Here is a 20,443-nt window from a genome sequence, read left to right as displayed (position 1 = left end):
TTTCATGGAGTTGGGGATTTAGTAACTAAGTGGCAAATACTATTTCACACAGGCCCAGTTGGTATTGGATAACTTTTTTGCTTCAATTAATAACACTATCATTTAAAAACTGTATTTTGTGTACACTCAGATTGCCTTTGTTTTATGATAGATTTTGTTAGAATTTTGTAACAATTTATCATGAGATACATACAAAAACAGAAGAAATCAGGATGGGGGCAAATAGTTTTTCACAGCACTGTACTTATAAACTGTTCACCTAGTCATATTACATAACTCATTCTTTATTAAACATAATAATAATTGCAGTTTTGTGTACTATATACAACACATAATACTTCAATCTTTGTACAGTGTGGTCCAAAGTATTGGGCCATTTGTGAAAATGCTTTATTTACAATTTTTCTAATGTAATACAAAACTTAAATTATATTATGTGCATAACAATAAGTAAAAAGTTGAGAGAGAGAAAATAAGCATGAGTTTCCATATTTCATAGTATTTAATCTTTACAAAGGAGTCAACATGGTCAACAAAACATTTGATTACTGACCTAGAAATAGTTCAGAATCTTTCTTTTTATATATTATATTAAGAATATTTCTTCTTCATTTTATGTCAAAGCTTTTCTGATTAAAATTGTTCAAAACCCTCATTCCTGATCATTAAAAAACATGATTAATTGCAGGTTTGAGAGAAGAAAAAAAATCCCATATTCTCAAACTGGCCTTAAGACTTTTGGACCTCACTGTCTGTACTGCAGTTGTCTGTATTGTTCTGTAGTTGACTACTGTACATATTCATGCAGACCTCACAGTATGTATCACTGTGTGTGTTTGATTTAGACTTCAAAATGCATTTGTGTGTGCACATGAACCTCGGACTGTCATGTGACTGGATCTGTAAGTTTATTCCCTCCATCCACAGCATGAGATCTCTGACCATGTTTAAGAACCGGAACTTCTCAACTGTGTCCAATAGGAGCAGCCTCCTGGCTTGAGTGGCAGACTGAAGTCCCTCCCAGGCCACTGTGACCGCATGCTCATGGTGATGGATATCCTCAGCTTTCTCTCCTGCATATGCTTTTTGCAGACGTGCTGCATCATCCTGCACCTGTGTGACCTGCAGTGAAGGGGCAAAGAATAATGGTTAAAAGAGGGAGAAGAGAGAAGGAAAATAAGCCGTTCAAACAGCATGCGTTTTTGCACACAGAGCAGCAGAAAGGAATAGAACATAGAAGTCTTGAGACGTGCTTTTAAAAGTTGTGAGGAGCATTACAATGCATTACAAATTACATCAAACTAGTGCATATTTAAATAGATAAACTATTCAAAACCAGTGCAAATTGATGTGAGAATGCATCCGGTGTGAACAGCCCCTTAGAAACACACACAAACACTCACTCTCACCTGCCCACTGAGTGCCTGCACATCATGTTCATAGGCTGTATGCTGTCTAAACAAGTGCTGGACAGTGTTCAGGTCCCGTCCAAGTTCGGCCCCCGCTAGCGTCTCATTCTTCTCCCGTATGAGCCCCAGAGCTTCCCGGGCGTCCTGATGGAAGCGGTGCAGCTCGTACGAGGCAGCCAGCATCTGTGTTCGTGTGTCGATGAGCTCCAGCAGGTCGGCCCAGGCCTCATTGAGCCCATCCTTCCACTCGGCCACGCTGGCATTTTCTGGATGACCTGACTCTATAAGTTCATCTGCCTGAGCATTCACTGCATCCACACGCTCCTGACCAATTGTGCTGGTGTCCCGTGCAAATTCCCGGAACTTATCACGCAACATCTGCAAGAGAAAACAGACAGAATTTAAGATTACAACTGCATGGAACAATTTGAGAGTCAGAAAAAAACTTTGTAGTAAAATTCTATTTTTTTTTAATCTGTTACCTTACATTTGATACATTTCATAATATTCTATACTAGGGCTATCTAGTTATGGGTTTAGACAACGTAGTGACCATTTTAAGGAAGTGATTTAACTTAAGTTTTTGACAAAAATGGACAACATGCTGTGTATATCTTTGAAAAAAATATATAACCTCATGAAGGTAAAAATATGTCCTTAAAGGGACATTTTACATTTACATTTATTCATTTAGCAGACGCTTTTATCCAAAGCGACTTACAAAATGAAGGAGGATACAACATGGAGACAGTAACATGAAAAGTGCTGCAATACAAATTTTCAATTGTACAATGGACAGGGACAATTCACCCAAAATGGCTCAGTCACCATTTACTTTAATAGCATATTTTTCCATACAATGATAGTGAATGTTGACTAAGACTAACATTCTGCCTAATCTCCTTTTGAGTTCCACAGAACAAAGAACGACATACAGAATTTGAATGTATCCCTTTGAAATTAATTCCAAGGGGGCTAATATCTCCCCTTCATTTAAGTAAATTTTCGAGACTGGTAGAATTTTAAAAATGTAAAGTTGCATTAACATACGTAAATATAAACAATGAATGTAGGTGCTCTGTTCATACAGCCAACAATTCCTTTATTGTGGTGAAGATTATAGACTAGGGTATTTCATACCGTTACATGTTCATAGTCTTGTCCGAGTTCATGAGATCCTGCGACAATTTCCCTCTCTGCGATCCACTGCTCTAAATCATCCACCTCTCTCTTCAGCTGGGTCAGTCTCAGTCTCTCCTGCAGTTTGCCTCTCCTTTCTTCTGCCAGATCCTTCAACCCTGCATACAGTTTATCCACCTGGGCCTGCCTCAAAGTGATTCTTTCACTACAAGAGGCAGACAAAGGAAATTGAATAAATCAATACTTCGTTTCACTTTCAGCACTTATTGACATGGGCAACTTTGTATCTGACAGTCCTGAGATATCCCATCAAGCCCCTCACCTCTCTGGGTGTTCGCTGTCCACCATAAGTCTGCTGCTGTTGGCCATCTGGTGGATGGTCTGGGCATAGTCTTCCAGATCCTGCTCCAGAATCTGGTGTTTCTTCACCATCACCAAAGCACTCTGCTCATCCTACAAAAATTGTTCAGATATGTCAGCAAAGCGCTTCAAAAATATAATATTTTCTGCTCTTACAACCACCCAGAATTGTTCCCCAGTATCACCAATTACTCTTACACTACCAGTCAAAATGACAAATAATTATAACAAAATGGAAGTATTGGAATTATGTAGTGACCACAAAAGTGTTAACCAATTTAAAACTATCTTATATTTCAGCTTCTTCAAAATAGCCACCCTTTGCCTAGATAGATTACAGCTCTGCAGACTCTGCATTTTATCTCAACCAACCAGGTGGCATATGGAATGCATTTTAAACAATATTGAAAGGAAATCCCATGTATGTTGGCCACTTGTTGGCTGCTTTTCCTTTTCCATCCAGTTCAACTCTTCCATTTAAGAAATTTCAAATTTTATTTTGTAAAGACATTCATACTTGTGCACTAATTTCAAGCATTTATATATAAGCATTTAGATCAAAAGGTTTTTAAGATTTTAAGAAACAAATACTGTCAAGTGTGCTGAAACCTTTGACTGTAGTGTACATGTTCATCAAACTCCAAATGATCCTCTTGTGAAAACTTTTATAACGCACCCTTTAGCAAACATTTTTGAATGAATTGTAATCATCTACAACATCCAATTTACTCTAAAGTATACTTTGGTCAGATGTGTGACGTAAATTTTGTCAGCAGAGTGCTCGAGCACTGAATGCACGCAGCCCGATTTTTCTAACCACATGCGCATAGAATTATTTGTTATTGCTCTCATGAAGAAGCACTAGAAGATGTAATCGCTGCTAATCAACAAGAGATGAAGGTAAAGACAACAACAGTGAATGTGCACGTCAAGAACGCATGTGTGAGTTTATATAACTTGAGTCTGAAGGAACATAAAGACATATTTATGGGTCTAAACTCCTGAAGAAAAATAGTTTCTCCCAGTATCTCATAGCAGTCGTATCGCGCATGCATCAGCCACCTGTGTATGCGCACAGTCAAATTAAGTATACTTTGACAAGCTTGCATTCGACAAGACACTAAGCGTTTGCATCAAAACAGAAGTATACTTTGGGCTTTACTGACCTTTGCCTTTTCCTCTGACATCATATGAAGCTCTTGTTCTCCCATCCAGGCCTCGGCCTCCGCAGCATCTGCGTAAAACTGCTGTGCTTTGTTCGCCTCTGTTAGCCTTGCGTGTCTCTGCTCTGTCTCAGAAATCAGAAGGGCCCACGATTCCCTCAGCTCCACCAGACGATCATCTAGAGTAGCTCTCCTCTCCTTGTCCACCTCTGACTCCTTTCCTGGAGACATGCTCTTACCATGAGCCTGGATGTCATCGATACGTGGCTGATGACCCTGAATCTCCTTCTGCAGAGTCTGGAGGAAGAATGTAAAAATGGTCAAAGAACAAAAAAGAAAAAAGTCTTTAAGGCGATAAAAACCCCCAAAAAAAACAGTTTTCATAACTTCAAAAACACATTGATCGAGTGATGGAATTACCTGGTTCTTCTTGATGAGCAGCTGGACACTGGGAAGGTCTTTGCCGTGGTCTGTGGAGGTGGCGAGGGGCATCCTCTCCTTCACCCATAACTTTAGACAAAAAACATAAAACTTTACTGTAAGTTTATTTCATAATTTTTCCAAGCCAAGCCAAACAAATCTTGTGAGTGTGTATGTGTAGCTGCTCTTGCTTGTTACTCACTATCTCATCTTCAAGGTCTCTGTTGAACTGATGAGCCTCTTTTGAAGCGAGGAGATGCTGTCTCCGCTGTTTTAGAGGGTCCTGCAGCTGAGAGAAGCTGTCTGTCACCCTTTTCTGCTGTCCATCAACCTCCATTATACCAGAATCCTCTTGAGCCAGAGCCAGGGCCTGCGACTCTAGAGACTGGACCTCTTTTTCACGCACCTCCATCTGATGCTCCAGCATCTATAGGTGGAAGTACACATAAGGTGTCATTAGTTTTAAAACATCTAACAAAATAAATACTGTGGTTAATGCCAATCATCATTCTCCTATGTAAATATAATTCTACAAATTTTCTTCAGGAACTTTCACAGTTGGATCTGGCAAATTGGGAGAATTACTGCACATTCAAAATGTTTTTGAGATTTCCATGCATTGTAGGACATTTTGATTGCACACAAGTGATGTGTATTTCTTGAGTAACATACATTCTACTTGGCCTTGGATTTACCTGGTGTTTCTTGAGCAAAATGTTGACGCTGGTGAGATCTTTTCCAAAGTCATCGCTCTGGAGTTGAGAGGAGATGTTCTGAAGCCAAGAGTCCAGGGCCGAGCAGCTCTGCGTGAAGAGCTCAGCACGGTTAGCGTCAAACAGACACTGAGCTTTGGCTTGAGTGGTGCTCTCCAGCTCATCCCACTGCTTCTGCAGACCACTGAGAGTCTCAGATACCGTCTGCTCCAACTCAGGCTTCTCTTTCACTATCGCCTGACCCTCCTAAAAGAGAGAGAAACAGTCACTGCAGATGCCAAGACTAAAAAGTTATATCTTCTAATTTAATTTCCCATTATAAACAATGTCCCAGTAGCTGCACTGGTTTAGTGGTACATCAGTAAATATAAAAGCACTGGGAGATGTGCACGTTAATACCTTGTCAATCTTGTCCAACCAGTCTTTATTGGAAGCAAGCTCAGCCATGAAAGCCTGATGCTTCTGCCACTTGCTGTGAAGGTTTCTGGCCTCATCATATGACATGTCCTGAGCTGTCAACATCTTCTCATTTATCCACAGAGTCAGCTATGTAGACAGGGTAGAAAGAAAACTGAATTTTCAATTCAAATGCTCTAAATTTGGCATCACTGGCTTCATCCAGTAGGATGTGTCGTTTTTATGCTGAAGCTTATTTACGGAAAATAAATAGACAAAACTGCTATGGTACAGTATCTCAGAGGCGCCGCCCCCCTTGTTGGCGACTCTGCCACCTGTGTGTCTGTGCGTTTGTGATTCACGTTTGTTATGTGTTTTTAATACTTTAATTACTTTTGATTTATGATTATCAGCGGGATCGAACCTTGATGACGTGATTATGGCCGCATTCAATAATCGCACTTTGGTTTGCATTCTGTGGCTTTGGGTAATAATTGTTTGGAGAGCCACTCAAACACTAGGCCTACAAGCCGGGAATGAACCAGGCCCAACTTTCATCACCTATAGTCGGGAGAAGCTTCTTCAGCTATGGCCTTTTGCATCAGGCGGATTGGGTCTTGAAGTTGACTTTCCGGAAAACAAGCTCAAGACTAGAAAGAGAGGCTGCAGAGGAGGGGTCCGGGTCAGCAACAGTCGGCGGAGGTACAAACCTGTGCTACCCTCAGTTATCATGGGGAATGTCCGCTCTTTGGTTAATAAAGTGGATGAAATGACAGCTTATTTGCAGTATGATCGCTTATACTGACAGAGCAGTCTACTGTGTCTTACAGAGACTTGGCTGTCAGACAGGACACCAGAGTCCCATGTGAAGATGAAAGGTTTTTCACTACACAGGATGGATAGAGATCCGGTGAGGACTGGCAAAAAACAGGCTGGAGGTGTCTGTCTTTATGTGAATGATCAGTGGTGTCATCCTGGTCATGTTATGGTGAAGAAGATAGTTTGAGACCTGAACATTGAGATGCTCGTTGTAAGTTGCCGACCTTAATATTTGCCAAGAGAGTTCTCTCATGTGATTGTACAGGTGGTTTATATTCCTCCATCGGGTAATGGGAAGTTGGCCACAGAGACAATTTCGAGAGTCACCCATGCCTTGCAATGCTTCTCTCCAGACGCGTTGGTAATTATTAACAGGGATTTTAATCATTGCTCTCTCTCTCTGCTACCCTACCCTCATTTAAACAAATGGTGTTATGTCCTACGAGGGGTAATAAAACTATCAATCTCTTCTATATGCACATTAAGGAGAGTTTTGTTGCAAAGTTGCTTCCCCCTCTTGGGCAATTGGATCATAATTTGATATCTCTGACATCCAGATATTTTCCTGTGGCTCAGAAGCAGCCAATTACATCCAAGACTGTGCGTGTGTGGTCAGAGGATGCTTGTGAAAAGTTAAGAGGGTGCTTTGATTGCACAGACTGGACTGTGTTTTTAGATGATGGCAATGATCTGGACAGTATCTCTTACAAAGTCACCTGTTATATTAATTACTGTGTCAAGTCTGTCATTCCCTATAAACGAATTAAAAATTTCCCTAATAATAAACCGTGGTTGACAAGGGAGGTTAAAGCTGCTATTAATATGAAAAAAACTGCATTCTTTAGTGGTGATAAAGATACGATTAAGATTGCTCAAAAGGAGCTGAAAGCAATAATCAAACATGGTAAGCATAAATATAAGGAAAGGGTTGAAGGACAGATGTCCAATTGTAACATAAGGGGTCTTTGGAATGGCATGAAATCTATTACAGGTTATGGTACTAGAAATCCCAGTTTTCTTGGTTCTGGGATAAATGTAAATGAGGCATATCAGTTCTTTGCTAGGTTTGATGAATTTGACTTTTCTGCTTCTCACGAGAGCATTTTCGCATCTCTTGCACAGAGCAGTCCTGAGGACTGTAGCCCAGCTATTGTTATGAATGTTGATGAGGTTTGACAGCAGTTAAAACACCTTAAGGCTAACAAGGCAGCAGGCCCTGATGGTGTCCATCCATGCACCCTGAAAGTCTGTGCTGATCAGTTGTGCTCAGCCCTTCAATCAATTTTTTCTGTGTCTCTGTCCTTATCAAAAATTCAAAAAAGTAATGTGGAAAACATCTTGTCTAGTTCCAATTCCTAAAAAAAACTAATGTGAGTTGTAATCTTAATAATCTTAGACCCCATAGCCCTGATGTCACACATAATGAAATGTTTTGAATGGATTATCCTTGGTCATCTGAGTAGACAGGTATCAAGTCTTTCAAGACCCCTTGCAATTTGCATATAGGAAGGGTGTGGGAGTAGATGATGCACTACTTATTATGCTTCACAGCATTTACAGCCACCTGGAAACAACAGCAAGCTCTGTAAGGATTGTGTTTTTTGATTTTTCTAGTGCTTTTAATTCAATTCAACCACATCTTTTGCTAATAAATTAACTGTATTTTTAAACTGCATAATACAACTATTGCTTGGGTCCTAGATTATCTGTTATCTCGTCCTCAGTTTGTCAGACTTGATAATAAATCATGAATAGACATGATCTTAACTAAAACAGGAGCCCCACAGGGCACGGTTTTATCCCCTTTTTTATTTACACCGCTGATTACAGGCATAGTCAGGTGTCTTGTCAAATCCAAAAGTTTTTGGACGATACTGCCCTAGTGGGTCTACTTAATCATGGCAATGACCTGGCCTACAAAAGAGAGGTTGATGTATTTGTCAGCTGGTGTGATGCAATTTTTTAAAAATATAAATGTTGGGAAGACTAAGGAGCTAACTATTGATTTTATAAGAAAGAAAGAGAAGGTCTTCCCAGTGATACTTAAGGGTCATCAGATAGAGATCGTCAAGTCTTATAAATATCTTGGTGTCTATCTGGTCAGTAAATTAAACTGGAAAAAGAACAGTGAGGTTGTATTCAAGAAGGTGCAATCAAGACTTTTCTTTTTAAAATAAGCTTATATCCTTTGATATTAGCAAGAAGCTTCTTCATGTTTTTTTATCAGGGAATATTAGCTAGTGTCCTCTTCTATGCTGTGCTCTGTTGGGGGGGGGGGGGGGTATGGTAGCATCACTGCAAATGATAAAAATAGGATTAATAAAATGATTAGGAAGGCTGGCTCGGTGATTGGCCTTACCCCAGATTCACTTGAGGTCAATGTAGAAAAGAGAACAAGGGCCAAATTAAAAGTGGTTTTGTATTTTTAAAGTCATCCAATACACAGTTTTTAAATGGACTTAGAAGCTCATTTAGTGAGCAACTAGTGATGCCTCAGTGTACTACTGAACGACTTAGGTCTTTTCTCCCAGCAGCGGTCAGATTTTTGAATGAACACTGGTAGATATGGTATAGATCTATAGCACCTTCAGCTGATAATCATGTCTCAATTGTCATTTTTTAAAAATGTATTTATTTGTTGATATCTGTGAATGCAATGTCTATATTGTTTGCTGTTTGTATATATATATATATATATATATATATATATATATATATATATATATATATATATATATATATATATATATATATATATGAGTTGAACTGGTGGCAAATTAGTTTCCCCCACAGGGATTAATAAAGCTGTCAATCAATCAATCAGTGCAAAAGCTTCATCATTTTCCCACAACCACAGCTCCTTTGTATGCACATTTTTAAAGAGCTGATCCGGATGCCTGCCTTACACTCAGCACATCACATTTCTCCTTCACAATGACTTATTACGAGGCCATAATTTGTGTATTCTAAATAAATATTATATATTAGAAATAAACATAACCCTATACTTAAAAGTAATTAACTGAAAGTCAGTAACTGTAATCTGATTACAAGAATTTAAAATGGAATGCATTACAATACTTTTTTTTTTTTTTACTTAAATTAGATTACAGTAACTAATTACTTTGTAAGTGGATTACACCAAACACTGATTATTACCTCTTGTCCATCCTGTAGGAAGTGCTGCAGCTCTCTGTTATCCTTCAGTTTGGTCAGCAGCTCATTGGCAGCTTCCTTGTTCTTCTGGTGTCTAAAAGAAATTGAAAGAGAACAAGAGATAACAAAAAGACTGGACCTTTATTTTAAATATCAACAGTGCTATTTCAAACATAGTGCAGCTTCTGAGTATGTCTTCTTTTCATCTGTTCGGTTCCTGCCCACCTCTCCTGAATGGAGTCTGTCTTCTCTTGAATTTTGTCTGCATAGATGTTGTCATCAGATACGAGTCTCCGCCCTGATTCGACCACACTGTTGATCTTCTCCTCACTGGCCTCCATGGTGGTGAGGAAGTCCTCATGTTTCTTGATGGCCTCAACTGCGCCCTGCAGGCTGGAGGGCATCTCTGTGTGTGACAGGACATACTCCTACGGGCAGAGAGAAATGTGAATGGGTTTTTTCTCTCATCAAGACTTCATCTTCCAATGATGAGTATTATTGGTAACATATGCAACTTTTAAAAATGGATTCCTCCTCAAAAAGGTGGTATGTTACAGTATTTAGCTAGTAACAAACACAAACAAAAACACAAACGTATCACAAGTACTCACTTGGCTGTTTAGAAAGCCTTCTGCTTGTTTTGCATCTCGTAGCAAGGTTTGGAAGTCGAAGGCCTGAGCAAGAACACAGTGGCGGCTCTCCCACATCCTCCTCAGCTCATGCCAGCCTGTGTCCAATGCTTGCAGCCGCTGGGCTAAGAACATGTACTGTGCATCCGTCTGACCCTGTGTCACCTAATCACAGATAGAGCCAACTCAATTTACATCATCTACTTCAATTCTCATAATAACAACAAGAATCCAGTCTTAAGCTGTTTTGTTTTACATGGATTCGGGCTCCTCATGGGGGCCGCCATGATGAGATCACATGAACAGCAGAGAACTACTCATTTCATCTCAGTAACCCCCCATTTTCAGATATGTTCGTTTACAGAACAATTAATTAATTTGCGACTGCGAAAAGCTCATCTCTACAATTGCATCAATAATGAAAACTATTGCTTGTGGATGATGCTGCACTGTGCCGTTAGATTACATTAGCAGTCCAAGAGTTTTGCCTTACAGGCCAGCCTGACATAAACAAAAAATACTGAGTGTACTTACTAAGTGTATACTAACTGACCTCGGCTCCAGTAGCTCTCATCTTCTCATAATCTTCCTTATAATTGTCCACTTCATTCTTTATGGCCTCATGTTGACCCAGCAGACGTTCTGCTTCTGCTAGAGAAGTGGGCGTGTCTTCAGAAGCCACATTGGTCTGTGTACGAGATAGCCAGGCCTGGAAGTCATCAAGGTCTCTGAGGAAGCCCTGGAGCTTGGAGGCTTCACCCAATGACTCTTCGCGCCGCTTCATGGTGGCTCGAAGCTCCTCCCATACCTCCTGGATTTCAGCCAGACAACCCATGATCTCCTCTTCCTGCTCAGGATGCTCAGAAGTCAATTTCTCAGCCTCAGAACGCAAGTCATCCAGCTTTCCCTTTGGAAGAGTGCAAAAGAGAATGTGTTAGAAAAAAAAAACACCTGAATAAGATGGTTGGCTGATTTTAGCTGGTTTATCTAGAATCCCAATCTGGCTAAGATGCTTTTCAGTTAGTATAGCTGGTTTCCCAGATTGACCGACTGAGAAGTGACCAATACCCCTCTAAAACAGACTAGTCTAACCAGATTGTGAGACCATCTAAGACCAGCAAACCAATTTAAGCTGGGTTTTTTTCCCAGCATGGTTTTATTGTGGTTGCAATGCATTCATAACTATGCATGATTTATTTTTACCTGTATAGCCTCCAGGTCTCTCTCCATACCAGTAAGCTTGCGTTGCAGGGCCATGACTCCAGCCAGGTCATTTCCAAGGCTCTGTGTAGACTCAATGACTTTGGTCTTTTCCTTCATCCAGCTCTTGATCTCATTACATTCTAGGTGATAATTCTGGATATTCAATGCGGATTCTAGAGCTTGTTTACGTTGGTTGGCCAAACTCTGGAAATCAGACCACCTGCAGAGGGGGAAAATGAAGAGGGAGGAGAAGTATGAGGCCATTTAATGCGCTTGCTGTGTTTTTCATGATTGCACTTGCATGGCTCAATACATGACTTCATTATGTATTTCATCTGACTTAATGGATCCTTTTTTGTGTGTGTATTTAAGTTGATTCTGTAAATTGTTAATCTCTCCTTTGTTGAGGTTTAGTATGTGTTAAGGAATATTTGTGTATGTGTGTGATAGCTCTGGGTGTGGTTATTCTACTTTTTTTGTTTCGGTGAGTGTACCTGTTGTTGAGTTGGTCATGTGTCTGGTTAATCTGCTCTTTGTTGCGGTTGTCTGATCCAAGCAGCTGTTGGGCCACTTGATTAACATCAGAAACGCGCGCGCCCAATGTGTTCATCTCTGGCTCTAGAGTTTCAAACCTTCAATCAAACAAAACAACATTATTACAATACCTCTACAACAAAACAAATCCTATTATAGCAACAAATTACATAAATGTTTTCTGAATGCAAAATAAAATACATGTCATATTGATTAAAGCACTGTAACAATTTTAATCAAACAGGCATCATTTTTTTTTTATTTTTTTGCTCTCACCTCTGCTGAACCACCTCCAGGTCCTCTAGTTTGGAGGGGATCTCCATTTTGTGAAGCCACTGTTCTTTTTCTCCAACCCACAGCTGACAGGCGCTCGCTTCACTGAACATACGGTACAATGCAAGCGCTCCATCCAAGGCCTGTCTCCATGATGATGACAACCCCTCTAACTCCTCATAACGCTGCTCTATTGCTGGGAGACGGCCCTCAACCTGTCGAAGAATGGGTGAGACTTTTGAATACATATTCTGGGTAATTTACATGCATTTAGTTTTATTCAGACTGTTAATTCATTTTTTTTTTTTTTCTGATGTGCGTGTGTACCTGTGGTGACTGTACATAAGCTGCAGGTAGTGTTGAGGCCTGTTCATGCAGTGAGTCTATGAGTGATCGGTGACTCTGAATCTCCTCCTCCACTTCCCTCTGTTTTCTGGCTAGAGTCTGTGTGGAAAACTCATCATGGCCCACCTCTTGACTTGACACCTACAACATTAGGAACAGAGAATAACAAAAAGGATTCAGTCTAATGAAAGAACACTGAAATCTGAAAATAATTTTGTTAAAAAAATTAAAAATGATCAAAAAGATCAAACAGCAATTTCCTAGAAACTAGGCAAAGTCATGGAAATTTCTTATGGTAAATACATTCTTAAGACTTTAAAAATTTCCACAACTTTTAGAGGCTTGAAAATGACAATTTTAAAATTATCTGATATTTCCAGGTTTTCCATGATGGTGGGAAGCCTAACAAAAGAGCAGAATAGAGCAAAAAACAAGGCCATCTCATCTCAAAAGGTGTACTTAGGGTTTTGTGAGACTTAATCGGTGTCATTTAATGTCTGTACAAAGATGAATTCACAATCCAGTAGTAGCAAACAGTCAATAAAACATAAGAGTATACTCTTTCTGGAGAGTACATTGACACAGAGTTTGTTAAAATAACATACTTTGTTCTGTTCTTTAAACAAAAATTGAAGTTAGAAGTCAGACACCAATGGTAGTAAAGTTACAAAGATGAGTGTAAAGCCAAGTATCATGCAATTAAGTTGAAATGAGCAGAGTTTAGCAGAGGAGAGTAAAGTCGTATAGTAGAGTACACACATAATGAAAGACAACTGAGTTACCAGTCTTAGTGTATCCAGTATCCAGGCCTCCATGTCACTGGCATCTGTCTGGAACTGATGGAAAGCTACAGACTCTTGTAGCCCCTGCTCACGCAACTTAGAGACCTTCAGAAGGAGAGTTTGAAATGTGACTACGTATCTGTATAATACTGCAGTTTAATCATTGAGTTCAAGTCTTCCTCTGGTTCTTTACCTCCTCCAAGTGTTCCCACTGTGCTCTCACGTCCATAATTCGCTCAGTCACCTCAGGTGCTCCAAAGTGCCCTTCCTTCACCAAAGCCTCTCCCCCGGCAATGCTGTTCCCCAGAGGACCATACCGGGCTGCCATCTCATCTCGAAAGGCCTCGTGTTTAGAGAGGAAGTGAAGAGCGGAGCTCAGGTCTTTTCCGTAATCTCCTCCGGACAGGATCTGCTCCTGCTCTCTAATCCAGGCTGCCTCCTCTCCCAGCTCCCAAAGGAACTGCCACAGCCTTCGCGAGTCATCCAGGCGAGCTCTTCGTTCCGCTGCCAGTTGGCCCAATTCTCCATACGCTTGGCCCAGTAGATCCACCTTCTCCTCAACCAGCGCCGGGTCACATGGCTTATAGCCTACAGTAAGGAGAACACAAAAAAAATAAATAAATAAAAAATATAATTTAAGGATCAATTTTGATAGTGTTGATCTCATGACAAGCATGTGTTTGGGGGGGGGGGTATATACTCACTCTGTTCGTTTGAAGCAAATCTCTTGGCTGCAGCCTGCACTGCTTTTACTCTCTCGGCCTGTGCTGATATATCAGCTTCCACAAGAGTATGTTTTTGCAATAAGTCCTCAACATCATGAAGGTGTTTCCCACTGTCCTGAGATTGCAGACGACTCTAAATACACACACACACACACAATTAAGCCTGTATGCAAAAATGTCTAAACACAAAGTGATCTCAAAAGACGTTTCCATTACCCACTTTTTACATTGCTTGCAAGGCAGCATTGTATTGACATTCCTCAAAAATTCTGGTTAGGGTTTTCTTCTGTTTAACTGCTTACCGTTCAACCTTTGTTTTGTAGGCAATTTCATCCTTGTGTGTGCTATTTTTTTTGTAAAGTTTGTACCTTTTAAGAAGTTTAAGATTTAAGCGTGAAAATCTCATATCGACTTAAATTGATAGAATGTGCAGCATTCAAAATGTAACCAACAGTGATGGCATCTACGTTATATTTGCCTACTGAAATGTGACTAGTCTTCTTTCTTAGATATATTTGCATATTGAATTTTGATTGGTCTTTTCTTCTTTGCAACCATTTCTAGGCACATTTAAACTACACAGTGACTATAAGCTGATTCTCGTATCCAGTTGGAACATGTGTTATGTGACTTAATGGCAAAGCAGCTCTGATGCAGCATTTACAAAACCAAAAAATGTTGCTGCATTGAAAACCCTGGTACTTCTTTCAGGAAATGCAAATATAGTTTTTAACTGTGACATAGAATCTGCAGTAAGTACACATGCCTCAAGAACCAAACAAATCCGTGAGTCAGTACCTTCATATCTTCCATCCAGTCCATGATGTATCTCATCTCCTGTAGGAGGCGCTGCATATCTCTGTGTGCTATCAACCTCTCTCGTCGTGCTGCAAGTAGTTCCTTCAGATACTCCCACAGCCTGAGCACATTATCCCTTCGTGCCAGTATGCGCCTCACTTCATGATATCCCTCTGCCTCTAGTTCACGAGCAACAGCTTCTACGGCAGCCACACGCTCGCCGTATGCCTGGATGTCAGTCTCGATGGCCTCGTGCTTCCGGGTGGCTGCCTCCACAGCGCCCAGGTCAACACCAAAATTGTCCTACAGGGGGCAATAAAGGCACGTTATGCTAAAACAATGATATTACTACATTTCTTCTACGTTTCTTCCATTCTTTCTCTCACCTGTGAAACTAGCCGTTGGTTTTCGCTGAGCCAGGTCTCTCTCATGGCTGCTTTGCGGTCAAAGCGTGCGGCCAACATCTCCAACTTCTCCTGACGAATCAGCTCATTTCTCAGTGCCAACTCCCTCTCATGTTCTGCCTTCTCCAACCTCTCCCATGCCTGCTCAGCCAAGCAAAAACACAAAACACCCATCAATATCACCAGAAAAAAAATTACTTTGGTTGGTGCAGTTTCATATCTTGGAGCGTTTCTTGGGTATATACCTTGTTGATGTCAGAGATCAGTTTTCCCTCTCTTGGTATGTAGACTTTCTGATTGTTTGCTCTCATTTTACTTTGAATGGTGAAGAGCAAAACCTCCAAATTTCCCTTTTCAGTGAACCTGCCATAAACACACAGGAGTGAAGTGAGGGGTCTATCCTCAGTACTCAGTTCTTTAAGTAACCTTTAAAATACACTTTTACAGGGTTCCCACACTTTTTGACCAATGGACTTCCAAGACAATTTCAAAACCTTTCCAGTATTCGAGATTTCTGGATAAGGACTTTTTAAAATCATTGTAATTCAGAACAATCCGCTAATTCAAAGTCATTCAGACTGATCTGTGAACCTGGTTGGCCGACTCAATGAACAGAACGGTCTCTGACAAATTAGACATCACTATAGTTTGCAAGTTTTAGTCTATACAAGATCTATTTCTAGCAAATAAAACATTTTAGACAGAGCATACCTAGAAATTTCTATATTCACTATAGAAATTTCCATGACTTTTAGGATTGTTTTATTTTTTACAACTTTTCCAGACCTGGAAAAACAATTGAAAAAATTCCCTGATATTTCCAGGTTTTTCTTGACCATGGAAACCCTGCCTTTACAGTTGAGGATTTTTGGACTTTAGCATGTGTGGACATGTGCTCACTTAGGTGGTTTCTCTACGGTACGGTAGGTGTTGAAGGCCTGTAACTGGTTCTGAACCCCACTGAGAGAGTTAGCGAGCTGCCGGTCATTCAGGGTAACAATGGTCTGTTCAATCCACTGCAGCAACTCTGAAGCCAGAGACTCATATTTATCTATCAGCTGATCAGCTTCAATAGCATAGTCCAGCACCTAAAGAAACAGAAATGGTCAAATATAGTTCCATTCACTTTAAAGAACGATTGCCCACATTTATAGTTACTGTCACTTTTTGAAATGGCAACACATCAGGAAATGGCTTTGACTTTGTAAACATAAGGGTGGATTCACTTCAGAAATACATAGAGGGGTTGTTATTGAATGTGAATTAAGTTGTTTTATCCCTCTCTCCACCTACCTTGCCAATTCTCTTCCCCTCTACGGCAAGTGCCTTCATTTTGCTGAAGTAGTGGTAGTATGTGGCCACATATGTGATGATAGATTTCTCATCAGGCTGGTCAACATTTACATCTTGAAAGACAGAGATTTTTATGATTGTTGTGTGGTTATGATAGATCAGTGTCAGTGAGCTAAATAATGGCTTTATCTTTTATTCAATCTCTTCATAAGGCATATCATCTTTCTTGATCTGTGGCCTTGTAATCCAGAGATTTCTGAACTTTCCCACTGTTTCATGCACTGCTAATCAGCGGTGATGCACACAAAAACATACATAATGCATGACCAGTGTAGTCCAATTCACAAATTTAAGACTCTTATGGGCTGGTTCTTTAAATTATTCTGCCAAAAAGACCATCTATCTGAATAATTCTAACAAATTACTCACTGAATCTGTCAGAACAGTTACTGAATTCACTTTTGACTGACATACTGAACGTTAAATCATCATAACTAACATTCTTGTCCCACTCAAAATTAACTGAGAACTGTTGCCGTGCCATGGGTACTTAAGGTACTTGAGACTTAGTGTCATTTAATTACCAGTTGTTCTTTTAAAGGTGCTGCAAGTGATTTTAGCCGTTCTGGAATTTCCACCAGACTAACCGTTGATTTACCACGCCCCTTCTCCAAAACCCCGCACTCCAAAGACACACACACACACAGACAGACTAGAGACTGTTGTGTTGGAGCAGATGGAGGGCGATGGGTCCCTCTGAGCATTTCTACATCCAACCCTGTGCATTTCGCGGGAGCAGGACATCGTACTGGCACTTATACAAGCATACATGGGCTGCCCTGTGAATGCGCACAATAACTGACAGGCAGAAAGTCTTCTGATTGGCTAAACAAACAATCTGACTGGGACCGGTGGAGATCTTTTATCCCGCTGCTTACCCAGCCTAGGACTGTTTCAGAGACAGGTGTGATATTTCATGGCACCTATTTCAGTGATATGTGACAGGTAATAGGGACGTTTTCTGCATTTCATTTCATTAAAAAAAATTATTACAGCACCTTTAACAAGTTAAAACAACGCAAAAACAGAATTCTGCTCCACCCAAAGATTTTGTGTATTATTTTGTAGTGTGTACTAACCTTCTGGTGGCAGATCTCTTTATTTATTTCAGTGAATGCAGAGGCAGTGAGGTATTCTTGTGTGTGTAGTACATGTGCAATTGTATGTATTTTCGATTGATGCAAAAGTCTGTATCTCACCCTCGGGGTCAAGTAGCTTGGTAAGACCCAGCTCCTTCTCGGCCACGTTAAAGGCATTCTGCAGGTTATAGTGGGCATTAGACCGCTTGAGATTATCAAAGTCAATCAAGTCTGACCTAAGAGAGACAAAGAGAGAGAAGAGAGAGAAACAGGGAACAGATTAAATGTATGTCTTTGTCATTTGGATGCCGTAAAACACTTTCTCATGTTTAGTTTATCATTTTAGTTTGCCATCATAAGATTACATAACACTGCAGTGCACTTCTTCAACAACAGAGGGAAGCACTCAAACAATCCATTAGGAAAGAGATAAAAAAAAAAAAAAAGGCTTGAGAGAGATTTATTTTCCTATTTAGGAAAACATAATTCAACTTTTCTTTTTCTTCTCCTCTGAAGAAATTTGCAGTGAACAGAAAGAACAAAGTTGCTAGAAGACAGCTTAAAGGGAAACGAGAAAACATAAGAGGCTGGTGGGACAGATGAGGGGAACAGCAGGCAATCTTACAGTGCCCAACTAGTTCATAATGCAATGATTTAATCCACAGAAGAAAACAACCTCACCTCAAATGTAAAAATCATGCAATACAGAAGATAAAACACTTTTACATCAGTCATGTGTGTTACAGATGTAGAGAGTTAGTGTTGCTGCTAGATTAATTGAAATGATTGCACCAAGTCTGGTGTGACTAAACAAAAAAAGATGTAATATTTACACCGAATCCAAATTTTTGTTGTCTGAAACTCTGGATAACTGTCTGAAAAATGAAAAAAGCAACCTTGCCTCCGATTGATCATCACAATACAAAATTTCGATTCTGTGTGAAGGAGTTCATAACAATGTGTCACGCAAGTTTTTCGTGCCGCAAATCTGGACTTGGAGTAAATGTGCTTTTACACTTTACATGTCACCTTTACAGGACAAGGCTGCCTAAAGTTCCAGAATGCAGCTGGTGGATGAAGCCCCTGCAGGCCTCTCTCTATGTGTGGGAACATGCTGAAGAATGGAAGGGGTGGGAAGTGTGTGTGTGGGAATGCTACTCTGAGATAATTGTAGTCATACTAAAGCCTGATGTGTTTGAGAACAAAGGCCTTGTACCGGTGTACTTGTGTGTTATGTGTGCATATGTGCTCAAATCAATACCTGTGTTTGTGCACAATGGCGCTGAACGCTAGACCATCTCTCCAGCTGGTGGTGAAGTTGTGGACGTTGACATTTGGGTATCTGCAGAGAGAGAGCAGAGTTCATTAGTACAGAACCGAAACTAGTGAGAGCGTTCACTAAAGCACTAGTAGAACAGAGATGTTATACTCATTTCATATTCTCATTCATTTCTACTCTCTGGTCCACTCTCTTTCTTTATCCTCCTCTCTTACCCTGCAGTCTTCATCTGACACCACAGCAGCAGAGCGTCTTTGGCTGATTTCTTCTCCTTGTTGTCCTCCGTCTCAACGCTAATGTCTTGGATCTTCAATCAAGCAAAACATAAAACAACTGTGTAAACTGATGTGGATGTCGACAACCCAAATCTTTACCTTGTACAAAAAGTTGGGATGATTTGGGAGTCTATAAGTGATTTAAACCAAACAATGTCAACTACTTGATCAATGAAACTTTTCACTGCCAAACACATCATCTTTCACTGGTCTTGAACAAGCATTTCCATATTGTGTATCAGATTGTTTGTTTGTTTATTTATTTAGTTTTAACGCCATGTCAGCAACTAGGCTATTCACATGGCAAACAATGGTTTGTCAATACATATTTGCAATATTAGATAAGACACTAAGTTTATACAAGATAAAAACTGTAAAATCTGTTCAGATAGCACTTTTAAAACAATGTTTATTAAGGAAGGCTCTGTATAGAAGCGTTGTCTGATAGTTCCAAATGTTTTACAGTTCAATAGAATGTGCTTGATGGTCATAGGGGTTTGGCAAGGTATACATATGGGAGGATCTTCACCAGTCAGTAAAAATGCATGTGTTAGTCTTGAATGGCCCAGTCGGCATCTGGTAAACACTATTTGGTCATGCCTAGGTTTAAAATTTTGAGAGTAGTTGCTTTGGACCCTGGGGTTTATTTTGTATAATTTATTGCTGTCACACTCATTCCACTCTGATTGCCACTTATTGGTGATATATGTTTATTAATGGTCAGAGAGTGGTATCAGACATTCTGAGATCTCCAAGTTTAATGCCTCTCTTGCAGCTGTATCTGCTTTTTCATTTCCTGCCAGACTAATATGTCCCGGCACCAACAGAAGGTAACGTTGAAATCCTTCTACTGTAATCGATGTATTTTAGTTGAAATGTTTATGATTTGGGGTGATGGATTCATGTGCTTAAAGGAAAGACTTTGAGTCTGTAGCGATTAAAAAGTTTCATCCTCGGCCCTGCTCAATGTTTTCCAGTGCCAGTAGCAGCGCTCGGGCCTCAGCTGTGAAGATAGAGCTCTGTTCTGGAATACGTATGCCATATTGTTGATCTCCAATCACTACTGCTGCTGACACACTTATCTGTTTTGGATCCATCCGTGAATACTGTACTATGCAGTGGGAGACTACATTTCAGTACCAAGAATTCTTGTTGATACACGTTGGGGAGAGTTTCTGCCTTTTTTTA

The 20,443-nt window shown here is 40.2% G+C and overlaps 2 protein-coding genes across 5 annotated transcripts in view; one reads left to right on the top strand and one right to left on the bottom strand.

Annotated features, from left to right (window-relative positions):
• Positions 1–20,443, top strand: part of LOC127427940 (mucin-5AC-like) — a 184,695-nt gene that overhangs the window by 53,269 nt on the left and 110,983 nt on the right. The gene's annotated exons all lie outside the window — the stretch shown is intronic.
• Positions 1–20,443, bottom strand: part of LOC127427795 (spectrin beta chain, non-erythrocytic 1-like) — a 123,532-nt gene that overhangs the window by 11,713 nt on the left and 91,376 nt on the right. For all 4 annotated transcript variants that reach the window (XM_051675577.1, XM_051675587.1, XM_051675583.1 and 1 more), the window contains 28 exons: positions 19,196–19,287; positions 18,963–19,043; positions 17,822–17,937; positions 16,563–16,675; positions 16,170–16,357; positions 15,515–15,632; positions 15,252–15,410; positions 14,866–15,168; positions 14,047–14,200; positions 13,536–13,930; positions 13,343–13,447; positions 12,543–12,701; positions 12,219–12,430; positions 11,903–12,040; positions 11,409–11,628; positions 10,759–11,112; positions 10,188–10,370; positions 9,802–10,004; positions 9,580–9,670; positions 5,605–5,751; positions 5,188–5,451; positions 4,695–4,919; positions 4,493–4,582; positions 4,076–4,369; positions 2,872–3,002; positions 2,550–2,754; positions 1,410–1,787; positions 878–1,122 (listed from right to left, as the gene is read on the bottom strand). In XM_051675577.1, the coding sequence (XP_051531537.1) occupies positions 878–1,122; positions 1,410–1,787; positions 2,550–2,754; positions 2,872–3,002; positions 4,076–4,369; positions 4,493–4,582; positions 4,695–4,919; positions 5,188–5,451; positions 5,605–5,751; positions 9,580–9,670; positions 9,802–10,004; positions 10,188–10,370; positions 10,759–11,112; positions 11,409–11,628; positions 11,903–12,040; positions 12,219–12,430; positions 12,543–12,701; positions 13,343–13,447; positions 13,536–13,930; positions 14,047–14,200; positions 14,866–15,168; positions 15,252–15,410; positions 15,515–15,632; positions 16,170–16,357; positions 16,563–16,675; positions 17,822–17,937; positions 18,963–19,043; positions 19,196–19,287 (5,363 nt within the window). The remainder of the gene's footprint in view (positions 1–877; positions 1,123–1,409; positions 1,788–2,549; positions 2,755–2,871; positions 3,003–4,075; positions 4,370–4,492; positions 4,583–4,694; positions 4,920–5,187; positions 5,452–5,604; positions 5,752–9,579; positions 9,671–9,801; positions 10,005–10,187; positions 10,371–10,758; positions 11,113–11,408; positions 11,629–11,902; positions 12,041–12,218; positions 12,431–12,542; positions 12,702–13,342; positions 13,448–13,535; positions 13,931–14,046; positions 14,201–14,865; positions 15,169–15,251; positions 15,411–15,514; positions 15,633–16,169; positions 16,358–16,562; positions 16,676–17,821; positions 17,938–18,962; positions 19,044–19,195; positions 19,288–20,443) is intronic.

Source organism: Myxocyprinus asiaticus, chromosome 3 (assembly GCF_019703515.2).
Source record: "Myxocyprinus asiaticus isolate MX2 ecotype Aquarium Trade chromosome 3, UBuf_Myxa_2, whole genome shotgun sequence".
Taxonomy (NCBI): Eukaryota; Metazoa; Chordata; class Actinopteri; order Cypriniformes; family Catostomidae; genus Myxocyprinus; species Myxocyprinus asiaticus.
This window is presented reverse-complemented; position numbering and strand designations above follow the sequence as displayed.